We start from the raw sequence: 17,093 nt of genomic DNA on the forward strand, positions 1-17,093 counted from the left end.
AAAACCTCAGTGGAAAATTTGGAAGATAAATTTGAAGATATCTTATTGAAAGTATAACAAAAGAATGAACAGACTGAAAATGGAAATCTCAGGGTAACAGTTGTGGTCCAGGTGCAGAGTAATCAATTCAAGTTTGAGCTTGTCAGAAGATTCCAGGAAAAATTTCAAGATGATAAAATTGTTGCACTACCAAATGTGTATGAATATACTGAAAAGAGATATGTACAAGTGGGGAAGGGTATCAGGATAAATTAGTAGTCAGTACCTAGAAAATTAGCAAGCAAATATACAAAAACCAAAAAATAAGTAAATAATAGACTTCAAGGAAACAAAATAATACTATGCAGAAAAGGACAAAAATAATATTATACTACATAAGACAAATGGTAAAGCATTTACATAGTCATAATAATGTTAACGATGAATATCAAACCAACTAAAATTAGTAAGTAATTATAATGTGAGAGTAAGAAGAGAAGAAAGATGCATTTAGGTGAAAAGGATCAACGAAGAGATCTTTAAAGAGTTAGAATACCTTGCATTTCATAGTGAAATATCAATCAGCAATGCCTAACACTGAAAAAAATCAAGAAACAGTGATATAAAGAGAAGAAACTGCTAGGTGTTCTCCAATATATTTATCCCGCATTCAATATAATAGAAAGTTTAGCTGGGCACATGGGAATCCCTTTTAAAAGATAGCTGGTACACACTTTTGTCCCTTCTTTCTCCTCACCTCTGTCAAGCTACCTGAACCATAAGTGTCATGATTTTGGACCTTGAGGACAAGAGCTACATCATAGGGATGGCAGAATGGAAGATGGAAGGCATCAGAATTTCTGAGGACTTCACAGGGCAGAACTGCCATGCCAGATCTAGATGTGAACATGGACTTGAAATATCTTGTTTAAAATATTTTAAAATAAATGCCTATTTATTTTGAGTCTTTTTGTTATTCACAGCAAAACATAATTCTAGTTAATAAAGAATTATTCACAGATAGAGGTAAATACCAAAGGAATCATCTAAAGTGTGGAAATAATTGATTCTGGATGCCACAAAATGGTAGGAGGGGAAAAGTAAAGATTGTTGGTTTTGTAACAAGTTCTACAGAACTTAACTCCTTAAGCTATGGGTGTATATAATTTTAATGACAAACAATGACAACATAAACACCTTCTCTGTTTTTCCATAATTGTGGCATTCACTTAGGCTTCACATACCATGGTCACACTCCAATTCCTCTTCAGTCACCTATATTCTTTTGTTATCTCTTTTGCTAGACTTCAAGCTCCTTAGAAATTGGATGTGTCTAATGTATTTCTATTTCCCAGTTCATATGTATAACACATAGCATGCTCTGTCCATGAAATCTCAAAGAGCCAGATACTACTTAGTGATTAAACAGCAGCAGCATGCTCAGTAAATACAGGATTTCATCTGACTTCTCATCTGAATCCTAAAAAAATAAAAAGCAAAGGTCTGAGCATGACAGTATTTATTTTGAGAATATTATTTATTTTTAGAAATATGCTCTGATTTTCCCCTTTATTTCTCCCTCTTTATTCATGTATATATGTATGAGAAAATATTTCCTCCTCTGGAAGAGCTGTGTATTATTTTTTCCTTTAATAGTAGTTACTTCTTGATTTTTATGGAATGATCCTTCAGTGTGAGCTGAAGACTACATTTACTTGCACACAAGAGTCAACTGTTAGCATTCCTTCTGAAGACTCTTAAGAGTCCCTTTGACTGCAAGGAGATCAAACCATCCTATAGGAAATCAATCCTGAATATTCATTGGAAAGTCTGATGCTGAAGCTGAACCTCCTATACTTTGGCCACCTGACGCAAAGAACTGACTCACTGGAAAAGACCCTCATGCTGGGAAAGATTGAAGGCAGGAAGAGAAGTGGACGACAGAGTATGAGATGGTTGGATGGTATCACCGACTCAATGGACATGAGTTTGAGTAAACTCCAGAAGTTGGTGATGGACAGAGAGGCCTGATGTCCATGGGGTTGTAGAGAGTCGGACATGACCAAGCAACAGAACAGAACTGAACTAATACCACATGGGCTTCCCTGGTGACTCAGCTGGTAAAGAATCTGCCTGCTATGTGGGAGACCTAGGTGCTGGGAAAATGGCAGCTGCATATAAAGGAGTGAAATTAGAACACTGATGTAAGACTTGGACTATAAAGAAAGCTGAGGGCTGAAGAATTGATGCTTTTGAACTGTGGTGTTAGAGATCTCCTGGAGAACGGAAAGGTTACCCACTGCAGTATTCTGGCCTGGAGAATTCCATGGACTGTATGGGGTTGCAAAGAGTCAGAAACCACACACAAAAATAAATTCAATGGATTAAAGACCTACATTTAAGGATGGAAACTCTAAAACTCTTGGGATAAAATATAAGCAGAATACTCTGACATAAATCACAGCAAGCTTTTTATCAATCTACCTCCTAGAGTAATGAAAATAAAAACCAAAATAAACAAATGGCACCTAATGAAACTTAAATGCTTTTACACAGCAAAGGAAACTATAAACAACATGAAAAGACAAACCTCAGAATGTGAGAAAATATTTTCAAACAAAGCACCTGACAAAGGATTCATCTCCAAAATGTACAAACCTCTCATGCCTCTCAATATCTCAAAAAAAAAAAAAAAAAAAGACCCAATCAAAAAATGGACAGATGTTATAAGTAGCTATTTCTCCAATGAAGACATGCAGGGAACCAAAAAAGCACGTGAAAAGATGTTCAACATCACTAGTTATTAGAGAAACACAAATGATGAAATTTTTAATATGACACTCATCAACTACAACATGAAAATTATTGAAAATCCCTTACCCGAACTATTTCACAGTCAACATTTAATTCAGTTGCAACTGCTTCAATTTTTTCTCGACAAACAGAACCAAGGCTGGTCATGCCATTGTCCCAGTACTTCTTAAGAGTGGCTAAGTCTTGGTCACTGAACTGAGTGCGATCTTGTAGCTGTAAAGAACATTTTCAAAAATTAGAATAATCAATAATCAAATATTAAATGGCATCATCAGAGCAAGATGTGCTAGGTTACTTTCAATGCATAAATTAATTTCATAATTCTTGCTCTGTTTTTCCCCATTCTGAAATGGACATTTTCATGGTATTTATTTCTATGAGATGAACATGTGCTAGAATAAAATGGGTAAAAAAAAAGTTAACTGATAGTAATTAAGCAATACTGATTTAAAATGGTTGTAATCACACAAACAATACAGGTAATTGTAGAAGATACAAATGCATTTTTAAAAGAAGATAATTTAAATCACTAACCATCCTGGAAATTACATATGTTAATTGTAATTATATTCTCTCAAACTTTTCTCTATAATACATATATTTACACTCACACTACATATATTAAAAATTACCAGAGTTGAGATCATATCACAGTGCTGTCTTTTGATAAATTAATCTAGATTTACCATATGTAAGCTTCACTTGATTTTATAATTAATTAAAATGTTACATAAGAGAAATACAAGAAGAAAATACTCTTTATTTTTATTCATTTATTTTTATTAGTTGGAGGCTAATTACTTTACAATATCATAGTGGTTTTTGCCATACATTGACATGAATCAGCCATGGATTTACATGTGTTCCCCATCCCAATCCCCCCTCCTACCTCCCTCCCCATCCCATCCCTCTGGGTCTTCCCAGTGCACCAGCCCTGAGCACTTGTCTCATGCATCCAACTTGGCCTGGTGGTCTCTTTCAACCTTGATAGTATACTTGTTTCAATGCTATTCTCTCAGAACATCCCACCCTCGCCTTCTTACATAGAGTCCCAAAGTCTGTTCTGTACATCTGTGTCTCTTTTTCTGTTTTGCATAATGGATTATTGTTACCATCTTTTTAAATTCCATATATATGTGTTAGTATACTGTATTGGTCTTTATCTTTCTGGCTTACTTCACTCTGTATAATGGGCTCCAGTTTCATCCATCTCATTAGAACTGATTCAAATGAATTCTTTTTAATGACTGAGTAATATTCCATTGTATATATGTACCACAGCTTCCTTATCCATTTGTCTGCTGATGGGCATCTAGGTTGCTTCCATGTCCTGGCATTTATAAACTGCCGTGATGAACATTGGGGTGCATGTGTCTCTTTCAGATCTAGTTTCCTTGGTGCGTATGCCCAGAAGTGGGATTTCTGGGTCACACAGCAGTTCTATTTCCAGCTTTTTAAGGAATCGCCATACTGTGCTCCATAGTGGCTGTACTAGTTTGCATTCCCACCAACAGTGTAAGAGGGTTCCCTTTTTTCCACACCCTCTCCAACATTTATTGCTTATACACTTTTCGATAGCAGCCATCATCAAGACAGTATGGTACTGGCACAAAGACAGAAATATAGATCAATGGAACAGAATAGAAAGCCCAGAGATAAATCCATGTACCTATGGACACCTTATCTTCGACAAAGGAGGCAAGGATATACAATGGAAAAAAGACAACCTCTTTAACAAGTGGTGCTGGGAAAACTGGTCAACCACTTGCAAAAGAATGAAACTAGAACACTTTCTAACACCATACACAAAAATAAACTCAAAATGGATTAAAGATCTAAATGTAATAATACCAGAAACTAAAAAACTCCTAGAGAAAAACATAGGCAAAACACTCTCTGACATAAATCACAGCAGGATCCTCTATGACCCACCTCCCGGAATATTGGAAATAAAAACAAAAATACACAAATGGGACCTAATTAAAATTAAAAGCTTTTGCACAACAAAGGAAACTATAAGCAAGGTGAAAAGACAGCCGTCAGATTGGGAGAAAATAATAGAAAACAAAGCAACAGACAAAGGATTAATCTCAAAAGTATACAAGCAGCTCCTGCAGCTCAATTCCAGAAAAATAAATGACCCAATCAAAAAATGGGCCAAAGAACTCAACAGACATTTCTCCAAAGAAGACATACAGATCGCTAACAAACACATGAAAAGATGCTCAACATCACTCGTTATCAGAGAAATGCAAATCAAAGCCACAACGAGATAATGTTCTTTTAAAATAACAATCACATTTATGTCTTCAGAAAGTTTCAGAATAAGCCTTTCTTTTTAATTTTTAGCTTTTTTTAAACCAAGTAACTTTGGACTTTATATATTGTTTTAATTCAATGAACCCTAGAGGCATCCCTAAGAACTAAGAAGCGTGATAGAATAATGACCTTTATTTGTGAATAAGAAGACATGTAAAGAAAGATCAAAGAACTTATTCAACAGGGCACAGAGATATCATGGCAGTTAGAAATAGACATATATCTGATTTTTTCTAGTAGTTTTATCCCTATGAAGTCTCCAATTATTTCAAGGAGTGGTTAAAATAATCTAAAAATTATCTGATTAAAAATATATATCCTGTAAAATCCTGTATGAGTATATGCGTGTTTGTGATGAAAGAGTGAGAGTGATATGAAGGAGAGTTGGAAAAAACCTGTGAGAGTGAATGAGTAGAGAATAAAAGTGTCAAATCATGGCATGAACTATGAGGTTCTGTTGCTGCCTTCTGCCTAAGAATAAATGATCTGGTCCCACACAGAGGTTAGACTTTAAAACCTTCTTAGACATAAACAATTTTGAACGTTTCCTCCCTAACTGAAATTTAAAATGGGACTCTCTTCTAAATTAAATTCAGGTAACAATGAAAGATAATGTATAAAACATGTAAACCATACTTAACAGAGTTATCAGAGCTAATACTGATATAAAAATAAACAACAGGTGCAAATTTGTTTTAAAGCTACAATTTTTTAAAACAAATTTTAGCTATCAGGATGAAAAAGCAACATATGAATTCTCAGTTTACTACCAAGTAAATGAAGTTAGACTGTATAGTTAACATATGTCTCTCAGTAAGACATATAATATAGCTTTACTTTGTGTGTTAATAAATTTCAACACCACCAAACTCTCTTCTCCCTGCTACAGTTAAAAACAAACAAACCCTGATTAGTAACATCTATTACAAGTACTAGTACTAAATTACATGTTTACAGTAAAAGAATCAAAGTATGTCATCCAAGTTTTTTTTTAATCAAGTAAAATAATGATCAAGTTATTTATAACATAAAAATTTTATGTGTCTTTCCTATATTGGAGTTTGGCTAGATGGCAGAGTAGAAGGGCGGTGCTCATCTTCTGCAAGAACACCAAAATCACATCTAACTGCTGAACAACTATCGACTGGAAGCTGTTGGAACCCACCAAAAAAAGATATTCCACATCCAAGGACAAAGGAGAAGCAGCCACAACACGCTGGGAGGGGCACGAACATGTTTAAAATCAAGCTTCATACCTGTCAGAGACTCTTGGAGGGTGTAAACAAAACCCTGTGGGCACTAGGATCCAGTGAAAGGAACAGTGACCCCCCACAAGTGAGAGTCATATCTGTCTGTGAGTGTTTGAAGCCCTCCTGTGGAAACATAAGTGAGAGTCATATCTGTCTGTGAGTGTTTCAAGCCCTCCTGTGGAAGCATGGGTCAGCAGTGGCCTGCTGCGGGGACAGGGCACTGGCAGCAGCAGTCCTGGGAGGCATAGTGTGATGTATCAGTTCTCTTGGACGAGGTCACCATGAGCCCCACAACAGAGCCTCTGGGTGGGTGATCCACAAACTAGAGAACAATAATACCAAAGAAGTTTTTACACTGTTACAAAAGTTCTAGGCTCCACAACAGACTTCCCAAGCAGGGGATCTGGCAAATCGACTGAGAATCCTCAGGGAATCTGACTTTGGAGGTCAGCAGGATTTGATTACAGAACTTCCAAAAGACTGAGGGAAATAGAGACTCTTGGAAGGCACAAAAAACAGAGGAATCAGAGATCAAATTGTCAACACCCATTGGACCATAGAAAATGGGAGGGAAAATTTCAAAGGAATTACAGAAAAAACATCTGCTTCACTGACAATGCAAAAGCCTTTGACTGTGTGGATCACAACAAACTGTCAGTTGGAATACCAGACCACCTTACTTGCCTCCTGAGAAAGCTCTATGCAGGTCAAGAAAAAAAAGTTAGAACTGGGCCTGGAACAACAGACTGGTTCCAAATTGGGAAAGGAGTACATCAAGGCTCTATATTGTCACCCTGCTTATTTAACTTCTATGCAGAGTATGTCATACGAAATGCTGGGCTGGATGAAGCACAAGCTGGAATCAAGATTGCTGAGAGAAATATAAATAACCTCAGATATAAGATGACACCACTCTAGTGGTAGAAAGTGAAGAGTAACTAAGGAGCCTCTTGATGAAGGTGAAAAAAGAGAGTGAATAAGCTGGTTTAAAACTCAACATTCAAAAAAAACTAAGATCATGGCATCTGGTCCCATCATTTCATGGCAATAAATGGGGAAACAATGGAAAAAGTGACAGAATTTATTTTCTTGGATTCTCAAATCACTGAAAATGGTGACTGTAGCCATGAAATTAAAAGACGCTTTCTTCTTAGAAAAATAGCTATGACCAACCTAGATAGCATATTAAAAAGCAAAGACATTGCTTTGCCGACAAAGGTCCATATAGTCAAAGCTGTGTTTTTTATCTTTTCCACTAGTCATGTACGGATATGAGGGTTAGAACATAAAGAAGGATGAGTGCTGAAGAATTCATGCTTTTGAACTGTGGCACTGGAGAAGACTCTTGAAAGTCCCTTGGACTGCAAGGAGATCCAGTCAATCCTAAAGGAAATCAGTCCTGAATATTCACTGGAAGGACTGATGCTGTTTTTTGGGTTTTTTTTTCCAATTTTTCGGCGCTCAGCTTTCTTCACAGTCCAACTCTCATATCCATACATAATCTCTTAGCAACTTTCAAATGTGCAATACAATACTATTAACTATCCTCTGCAATAATCCCATGACTTAGTTATTTTATAACTGGAAGTTTGTACCCCTTTTTGACCCCTTTACCTGTGTCATCCACCTCCCAGCACCACCAACCACCTCTGGTAAGAACACATCTGATCACTTTTTCTAAGTCAGGCTTTTGTTTTGTTATTGTTATTTTAGACTACAAATACAAGTGAGATCATATACAGTGCTTGGCTTTCTCTGTCTGATTTACTTTATTTTTTTTTTCATTTATTTTTACTAGTTGGAGGCTAATTACTTTACAATATTGTAGTGGGTTTTGTCATACATTGACATGAATCAGCCATGGATTTACATGTATTCCCCATCCCGATCCCCCCTCCCACCTCCCTCTCTACCTGATCCCTCTGGGTCTTCCCAGTGCACCAGGTCCGAGCACTTGTCTCATGCATCCAACCTGGGCTGGTGATCTGTTTCACCCTAGATAATATACATGTTTCGATGCTGTTCTCTCGAAACATCCCTGATGCTGAGGCTAAAGCCCCAATACTTTTGCCACCTGATGCAAAGTGCTGACTCATTGGAAAAGACTCTGATGCTGGGAAAGATTGAGGGCAGGAGGAGAAGGGGGACACCAGAGGATGAGATGGTTGGATGGCATCACCAACTCGATGGACATGATTTTGAGCAAGCTCTGGGAGTTGGTGATGGACAGGGAAGCCTGGTGTTCTGTCTTCTGTGTGGGTCACAAAGAGTCAGAGGAGACTAAGCAACTGAAAAGCTCCTTTATTGTTTGTACAATAGCTGTGGGGTTGAAATTTTCAAAACCAGAGAGCAAAATTAATGGGAGCATGGTTCTAGGTAGATTGAAATAATTCATCATAACAGGCAGCATGAATATTCCCATATTTTTCCATTGCACCAAATTCTCCACTGCAAGCTAGCTTACATTTTTGTTGAAATGGAAAGAATAATAAACAGAACACTGAACACACTCAGCAAGTTAATTTGTAATTCATTTAGAGGACATCCAAAGCTGATTCATCCCTTAAATTGAACTAAATAAAACCTGATTTGACTTGTTAGAAATGTGCTACGATCTTAGCATCAGCAATGCTAAAGGTGACCTATTATGACAACGCCCATTAAGTAGAAGTTTATGGGGGAAAGGGAAATTATTTTTAAAGCTCCTAAGAGCATATTCTAACTAAGATAATAAGTAAGGTAATAAAAATCAACTAGCATTAAAACTGAATACTGATTTAGAGAAAAAAAAAATGTGTATACTTAAGGTGAGTACTTCCCTGAGGAAACCTGAATATGAAATCAGTTTTGTCTCTTGAAGAGTTGTGAGCCGTGCTTAGTCACTCGGTCATGTCCAACTCTGAGGCCCTGGAGTATGTAGCCATTCTCTTCTCCAGGAAATCTTCCCGACCCAGGGATTGACCCTGGGTCTCCTGAATTGCAGGTGTTATTCCTTACCGTCTGAGCCACCAGGGAAGTCCCTTTTTCTCTCTATTTGACTTAAACCACTTTCACTTTACAAGACATCCCTCAGTCTAAACTGCTGATTTAAGTGATGGAGACATATTAGTCAATTATCTTGCTGATTTTTGTAAGGAGTAACAAAGGTCTGTCTAGTCAAGTCTATGGTTTTTCCAGTGGTCATGTATGGATGTGAGAGAGATTGAACTGTAAAGAAAGCAGAGTGCCGAAGAACTGATGCTTTTGAACTGTGGTGTTGGAGTAGACTTTTGAGAGTCCCTTGGACTGCAAGGAGATCCAACTAGTTCATCCTAAAGGAGATCAGTCCTGGGTGTTCATTGGAAGGACTTATGCTGAGACTGAAACTCCAATACTTTGGCCACCTGATGTGAAGAGCTGACTCATTGGAAAAGACCCTGATGATGGGAGGGATTGGGGGCAGGAAGAGAAGGGGACAACAGAGGATGAGATGGCTGGATGGCATCCCGACTCGATGGACATGAGTTTGGGTAAACTTCTGGAGTTGGTGATGTACGGGGTGGTCTGGCATGCTGTGGTTCATGGGGTCGCAAAGAGTCAGACACCACTGAGCAACTGAACTGAACTGAACTGAACATTCTAGTAACCCTGGAAATCTAGGTTAAAGCTGAGGTTTGGCCTATGTGGCCAGGTAATTATTTTGATTTTACTTGGATTATATTGTAACACAATAGAAAAAAATCTTCTGGCCTCTTCACAAATTTTAAGGACATTTCAAGGAATTTAGTTCTTTGATTTTTCTTTTTAAATAAAACTGAGTGATAAAATTCTGATATTGGGGAGCATAGTTTCTTGTTTTAAGTATGTGTCTTATTAGAGTTAAATGTAGAAATGAATTATATATTTGTACTCAGAAGCAAATCCTTTTGAAATGAGAACTATTAAAAATGTTAAACTCAACTAACAGTTCCTTACTGCCTCAGTTTTCCATATGCTGTGGATTATTGTCATATCCCAACCATCAGTCCAGAGAGCAATGTATGCTGTTGAGATTTCAAACTAGCTTTGTGAAAGCTTGTTCAATTTCCCTCTAGATAATGCTAGATAATGGGCTACTTAATAGCAGGTATCATGCCTTTTTGCTTTTATTCTCATTGTAAAAATGAAAGTAATTATGTACTTGTTTAACAAATTCAAACAGAAGGAAATAAAATGAGCTACAATCTCTCTTCCTTTCTTAGGTACAAATTCCCAATCCTGACACCAAAGGCAACCACTGTCAGTAGCTTCCTGAGTAAATTTCCGAGGTAAAAATGTATATACACTTAGAAAAAACAAACCAATGATACTATAAACTTAACTTTTTTCACTTATTATATTTAGAAAATTTTTCCATATCATCACTATATCATGTATATATCCTCAAGATACCATCGATATACTTCAATCAGTTTAACTGCTACACTGTATTCCATCATACGGACACTATACAATTTACTTATGCAATTGTTATTTAATATTATCTAATTATGTCATACAGGCTGCTTCAAATCTTAAAAGATGATGCTGTTAAAGTGCTGCACTCAATATGCCAGCAAACTTTGAAAACTCAGACGAGGCGACAGGACTGGCAAAGGTCACTTTTCATTCCAATCCAAAGAAAACAATGCCACAGAGTGTTCAAAGTACAGCACAATTATACTCATCTCACATGCTAGCAAAGTAATGCTGAAAATTCTCCAAGCCAGGCTTCAACAGTACATGAACCATGAACTTTCGTATGCTCAAGTTGGATTCAGAAAAGGCAAAAGAACCAAGATAAATTGCCAACATCAGTTGGATCATAGAAAAAGCAAGAGAGTTCCAGACAAAACATCTACTTCTGCTTCATTGATGGTGCCAAAGCCTTTGACTGTCTGGATCACAGCAAACTGTGGAAAATTCCTAAAGAGATAGGAATACCAGACCACCTTTCTTGTCTCCAGAGAAATCTGTATGCAGGTCAAGAAACAGCAGTTAGAACCAGACTTGGAACAACAGACTGGTTCTAAATTGGGAAAGAGAATTCTAAATTCTCTTTGGAAGAAAAACTATGAGCAAACTAGACAGCATATTAAAAAGCAGAGACATTACTTTGCCCACAAAGGTCCATCTCGTCAAAGCTATGGTTTTTCCAGTTGTCATGTATGGAGACAGTGAGAGTTGGACTATAAAGAAAGTTGAGCACCAAAGAATTGATGCTTTTGAACTGTTGTGTTGGAGAAGACTCTTGAGAGTCCTTGGACTGCAAGGAGATCCAACCAGTCCATCCTAAAGGAAATCAGTCCTGAACATTCATTGAAAACTGAATATTCATTGAAACCTGCATATTCATTGATGCCTGAAGCTGAAGCTCCAATACTTTGGCCACTTGTTGTGGATAACTGACTCATTGGAAAAGACCTGATGCTGTGAAAGATTGAAGACAGGTGGAGAAGGGGACAACAGCGGATGAGATAGTTGGATGACATCACCAACTCGATGGACCTGAATTTGAGCTAGCTCTGGGTGTTGGTGACGGACAGGCAAGCCTGGCATGCTGCAGTCCATGGAGTCACAAAGAGTCGGACATAGCTGAGTTACTAAACAGAACTGAACTGAATTATGTTATCTGATTTAGCTATCTAATGATAGACATTAGGTGATTTTCAGGTTATTGTTATTAAAATCAATGCTGAAATGGACATTCTGGTACATATTTTGCTTTATATTTGCAATTATGTATAACAGGAAATTCCAAGCCATGTGTTTCCAGTTCTTCAAGTTGACAAGGAAAGGACTCCTAACACCAGACAGATGAAAGCACAGTATATATGTGAATCACATATACTCACAGCCTGTAAGAGAACACTGTATGCCACAGAGGAACATATGAGAATATTGAAAACAGAATGAACAAACAAGGGCTGTGGTGTAATCCTGAAGCATGGTGAAACCTCTCTTTCCCACAGGAGGACGTGATCGACTTGTTAGAATCATTTTGTGGGTTAGCAGGGAACTGAAGCTTGCCATTCAGGGACAAAGAGGCATTGGGTCTTGCCCCTGTGCTAAGGAGAGTTGTTTGAATATGGTATTTCATCTGCGGGAACAGGATGGGAAGGGTAACTTGTGTTTAGGCCATAATTCAAGACCCTTTTGGCTTTTCCCAGATGTCAATACACAAATAATGTGGTAACTTAATTTTAGGTTTTACACCACAAAATGGAACTGGTTACCCAAAGAGTATGTGCATTTAAAATATTTTTGTAAATATAGACAAATTGCCCTTGGATAAGGGCTGAAATATATGATAGTCCCTATTTTCCTGTATCTTTATCAATGCTAGGGATTATCCAAATTTATAATTATTACTAGTTTAGTGAAAGATTTTGTCTTTTGGTTTTGATTTGTATTTCTTTAAATAAGACCAAGGGTTTTTGTATGCTTCTTGGCCTTGAATTTATTTTTCTGAAAAATGCTTACTTAAAGCATAAGCATGCATTTTTTATGCATAAAAATGCATAAAGATGCATTTTTCTTTTCTTATTTTTAATTTGTATACTCAGTGACAAGAACTGTGCTGAACATATGCTAGATGTCTTTTTTGCAAATAAGGGTACTTTTAACCATATGGAATATATTTTCTATCATTAGTAATACGTTGTGTAAAGTCACATGATGTGACTCTTTGTGACCCTATGGACTGTAGCTCTCCAAGCTCCTCTGTTCATGGGATTCTTCAGGCAAGAATACTGAAGTGGGTTGCCATTTCCTTCTACAGGGGGTCTTCCTGATCCAGGGACTGAACCTACGTCTCCTGCACTGCAGTCAGATTCTTTACCATCTGAGTAACCAGGGAATCCCCATAGTTCTTATAATTGGCTGTATTTCTCCATTATTAATTTAAAAACTAATAAAATTAGGGAAAAGTTAGTTAAAAATAAATCAAAGTAGGAAGTCCACATATAAGAGTACAAATGAACGTATCTATAAAACAGAAATAGAGTTACAGATGTAGAAAACACACATATGGTTATCTAGGGGTAAGGAAAGGGAAGGATAAATTGGAAGATTGAGATTGTCATATACACACTACTATGGGCTTCAGTGGTAAAGAATCAGCCTGCCAATGCAGGAGATGCACGTTTGATCCCTGAGTCAGGAAGAGCCACTGGAGAAGGAAATGGCAACCCCCTCAAGTATTCTTGCTTGGAGAATACCATGGTCAGAGGAGTCTGGCTACTCCATGGGTTTGCAAAAAAGTTGGACACAACTTAGTGACTAAACAACAACACAACTATTTATGAAATAGATAACTAATAAATACCTACTGTATAGCACAAGAAATTCTACTCACTACTCTGTAAAGGCCTATATGAGATAGCATCTAAAAAAGAATGACTATATATATAATTCAATTTGTTGTACACCTGAAGCTAACACACTGGAAATCAACTAGACTGCAAGGGACTAGATCTGATAGACAGAGTGTCTGATGAACTATGGATGGAGATTCATGACACTGCACAGGAGACAAGGATCAAGAATATCCCCATGGAAAAGAAATACCAAGAGGCAAAACGGCTGTCTGAAGAGGCCTTATAAATAGCTGTGAAAAGAAGAGAAGCAAAAAGCAAAGGAGAAAAGGAAATATATACCCATTTGAACACAGATTTCCAAAGAATAGCAAGGAGAGAGAAGAAAGCCTTCCTCTGTGATCAATGCAAAGAAAGAGGAAAACAAAAAATGGGAAAGACTAGAGATCTCTTCAAAAAAATTAGAGTACCAAGGGGACATTTCATGCAAAGATGGGCACAATAAAGAACAGAAATGGTATGGACCTAACAGAAGCAGATGATATTAAGAACAGGTGGCAAGAATACACAGAAGAACTATACAAAAAAGAACTTCATGGCCCAGATAATCACGATGGTGTGATCACTCACCTATAGCCAGACATCCTGGAATGTGAAGTCAACTGGACCTTAGGAAGCATCAGTACAAACAAAGCTAGTGGGTGGGAGTGATGGAATTCCAGTTGAGCTATTTCAAATCCTAAAAGATGCTGCTGTTAAAGTGCTGCACTCACTATGCCAGCAACTTTGGAAAACTCAGCAGTGGCCACAGGACTGGAAAACGTCAGTGTTCATTCCAGAAACAGATCACCAGCCCGGATTGGATGCATGAGACAAGTGCTCAGGGCTGGTGCACTGGGAAGACCCAGAGAGATCGGGTGGAGAGGGAAGTGGGAGGGGGGATCGAGATGGGGAAAACATGTAAATCCTTGGCTGATTCATGTCACTGTATGGCAAAAACCACTACAATATTATAAAGTAATTAGCCTCCAAATAATAAAAATAAATGGAAAAAAATAAAAAATAAAGAAAGGCAATGCCAAAGAATGTCCAAACTACTGCACAATTGCACTAATCTCACATGCTAATAAAGTAATGCTTAAAATTCTCCAAGCCAGGCTTCAACAATATGTGAACTGTGAACTTCCAGATGTACAAGCTGGTTTTGGAAAAGGCAGAGGAACTGGAGATCAAATTGCCAACATCCACTGGATCATCAAAAAGCAAGAGAGTTCCTGAAAAACATCTATTTCTGCTTTATTGACTATGCCAAAGCCTTTGACTGCGTGGATCACCACAAACTGTGAAAAGTTCTGAAAGAGATGGGAATACCAGACCACCTGACCTGCCTCTTGAGAACTCTGTATGCAGATCAAGAAGCAACAGTTAGAATTGGACATGGAACAGCAGGCTGGTTCCAAATAGGAAATCAAGTATGTCAAGACTCTATATTGTCACCCTGTTTATTTAACATATGCAATGTACATCATGAGAAATGCTGCGCTGGATGAAGCACAAGCTGGAATCAAGATTGTTGGGAGAAATATCAATAACCTTAGACAGGCAGATGACACCACCCTTATGGTAGAAAGTGAAGAAGAACTAAAGAGCCTCTTGATGAAAGTGAAAGGAGAGTGAAAAAGTTGGCTTAAAGCTCAACATTCAGAAAACTAAGATCATGGCATCTGGTCCCATCACTCCATGGCAAATAGATGGGGAAACAGTGGCAGACTTTAGTATTTTGGGCTCCAAAATGACTGAAGATGGTGCCTGCAGCCATGCAATTAAAAGATGCTTACTCCTTGAAAGAAAAGTTATGACCAAGCAAGACAGCATATTAAAAAGCAGAGACATTACTTTGTCAACAAAGGTCTGTCTAGCCAAGGCTATGGTTTTTCCTTTAGTCATGTATGGATGTGAGAGTTGGACTCTAAAGAAAGCTGAGGTCCAAAGAATTGATGCTTTTGGACTGTGGTATTGGAGAAGACTCTTGAAAGTCCCTTGAACTGCAAAAAGATCCAACCAGTCCTGAATATTCATTGGAAGGACTGATGTTGAAGCTAAAACTCTAATATTTTGGCCACCTGATGGGAAGAACTGACTCATTTGAAAAGACCCTGATGATGGGAAAGATTTAAGGTGGGAGAAGAAGTGGGTGACAGAGGATGATGTCACCCTCTGGTTGGATGGCATCACCAACTCAATGAACATGAGTTTGAGTAAACTCCTGGAGTTGGTGATGGACAGGGAGGCCTGGCATGCTGCAGTCCATGGGGTCACAAAGAGTCGGATATGACTGAGTGACTGAAATGAACTGAATGTAGTTTGAGAGGATTCTCTTATTATTTTTTTTTGTTTAGTTTAATTGGAGAATAATTACTTTACAGTGTTGTGTTGATTTCCGCCATACATCAGCATGAATCAGCCATAGGTCCCCTCCCTCTTTAACCTCCTTCCCACTTCCCACTGCATCTCATCCCTCTAGATTGTCACATAGTTACCAGTTTGAACTCCCTGATTCATATATCAAATTCCCACTGGCTATCTATTTTACATATGATAATGTATATATTTCTATTAGATATAAAGTTAGACAAGTTAAACATGACCTAGAGTTAGACAAAGAAGGGAGGCCTAGCTCAAAGGATGCAAGCCAGTCTCCAAACTCCATCCCAGACACACTCAGGAGAGCTCACAGATATGCTACAACATAACTACAAAGACTTTTCAACTCCTCCACATGTGCCCTACGCACACAATGGATACAAAATGACCACAGGGGTTTCTACAAGTAACCTTAGGCAGTTATAGGAGCCCATTAAGGACTCATGAATATTCTACACCTAATTATAACAAATGGAATTATGGGCAGACATTTGGGAAAATATAAACAATGCAGCCTGCTGTTATACAACTTATAATTGTCAATCAGCCTTGAGCATATGCCCATTTGTATTCATTTTCATTGACTGGTGGTGGGTACAAGCCCTACTCTGAACCAGGTGTAACCAAAAGTAGACTGAAAATATAAAAGCAGGAAGCCAAGAGGACTTGACAGGAAGGATGAGGTGGACTCCTTTGGGAGTGTCAGACTAATAAAAGACCTGTATGCTTGAGCTGAACTGAGCTGTAACTTGTCTGTTATTCTACACCTTTTGGTCCATTGCTCCAAATCTCTGTTGCAATGAGACAAGAACTGAGGAAGAGAAATAAACCAACCTGACATTTCCATGCTACCCTCATTGATACAGTAGAATAAGCCTGTAGACATCTCAGAACGTTCAGATCCAATAAAACAGCAAGGAAAATACAGGATCACAGAATTAGACACAAAGTGGGTAAGCATAGTAGCAAATCGGGTAGTTCAGCAGTGAGAAAA

The 17,093-nt window shown here is 37.9% G+C and overlaps 1 protein-coding gene across 3 annotated transcripts in view; it reads right to left on the reverse strand.

The window, feature by feature from the left end:
* HDX (highly divergent homeobox) overlaps window positions 1–17,093 on the reverse strand; it is a 206,775-nt gene that overhangs the window by 79,691 nt on the left and 109,991 nt on the right. For all 3 annotated transcript variants that reach the window (XM_065915338.1, XM_065915337.1, XM_065915339.1), the window contains exon 5: window positions 2,860–3,006. In XM_065915338.1, the coding sequence (XP_065771410.1) occupies window positions 2,860–3,006 (147 nt within the window). The remainder of the gene's footprint in view (window positions 1–2,859; window positions 3,007–17,093) is intronic.

This window comes from Muntiacus reevesi, chromosome X, assembly GCF_963930625.1.
Source record: "Muntiacus reevesi chromosome X, mMunRee1.1, whole genome shotgun sequence".
NCBI lineage: Eukaryota > Metazoa > Chordata > Mammalia > Artiodactyla > Cervidae > Muntiacus > Muntiacus reevesi.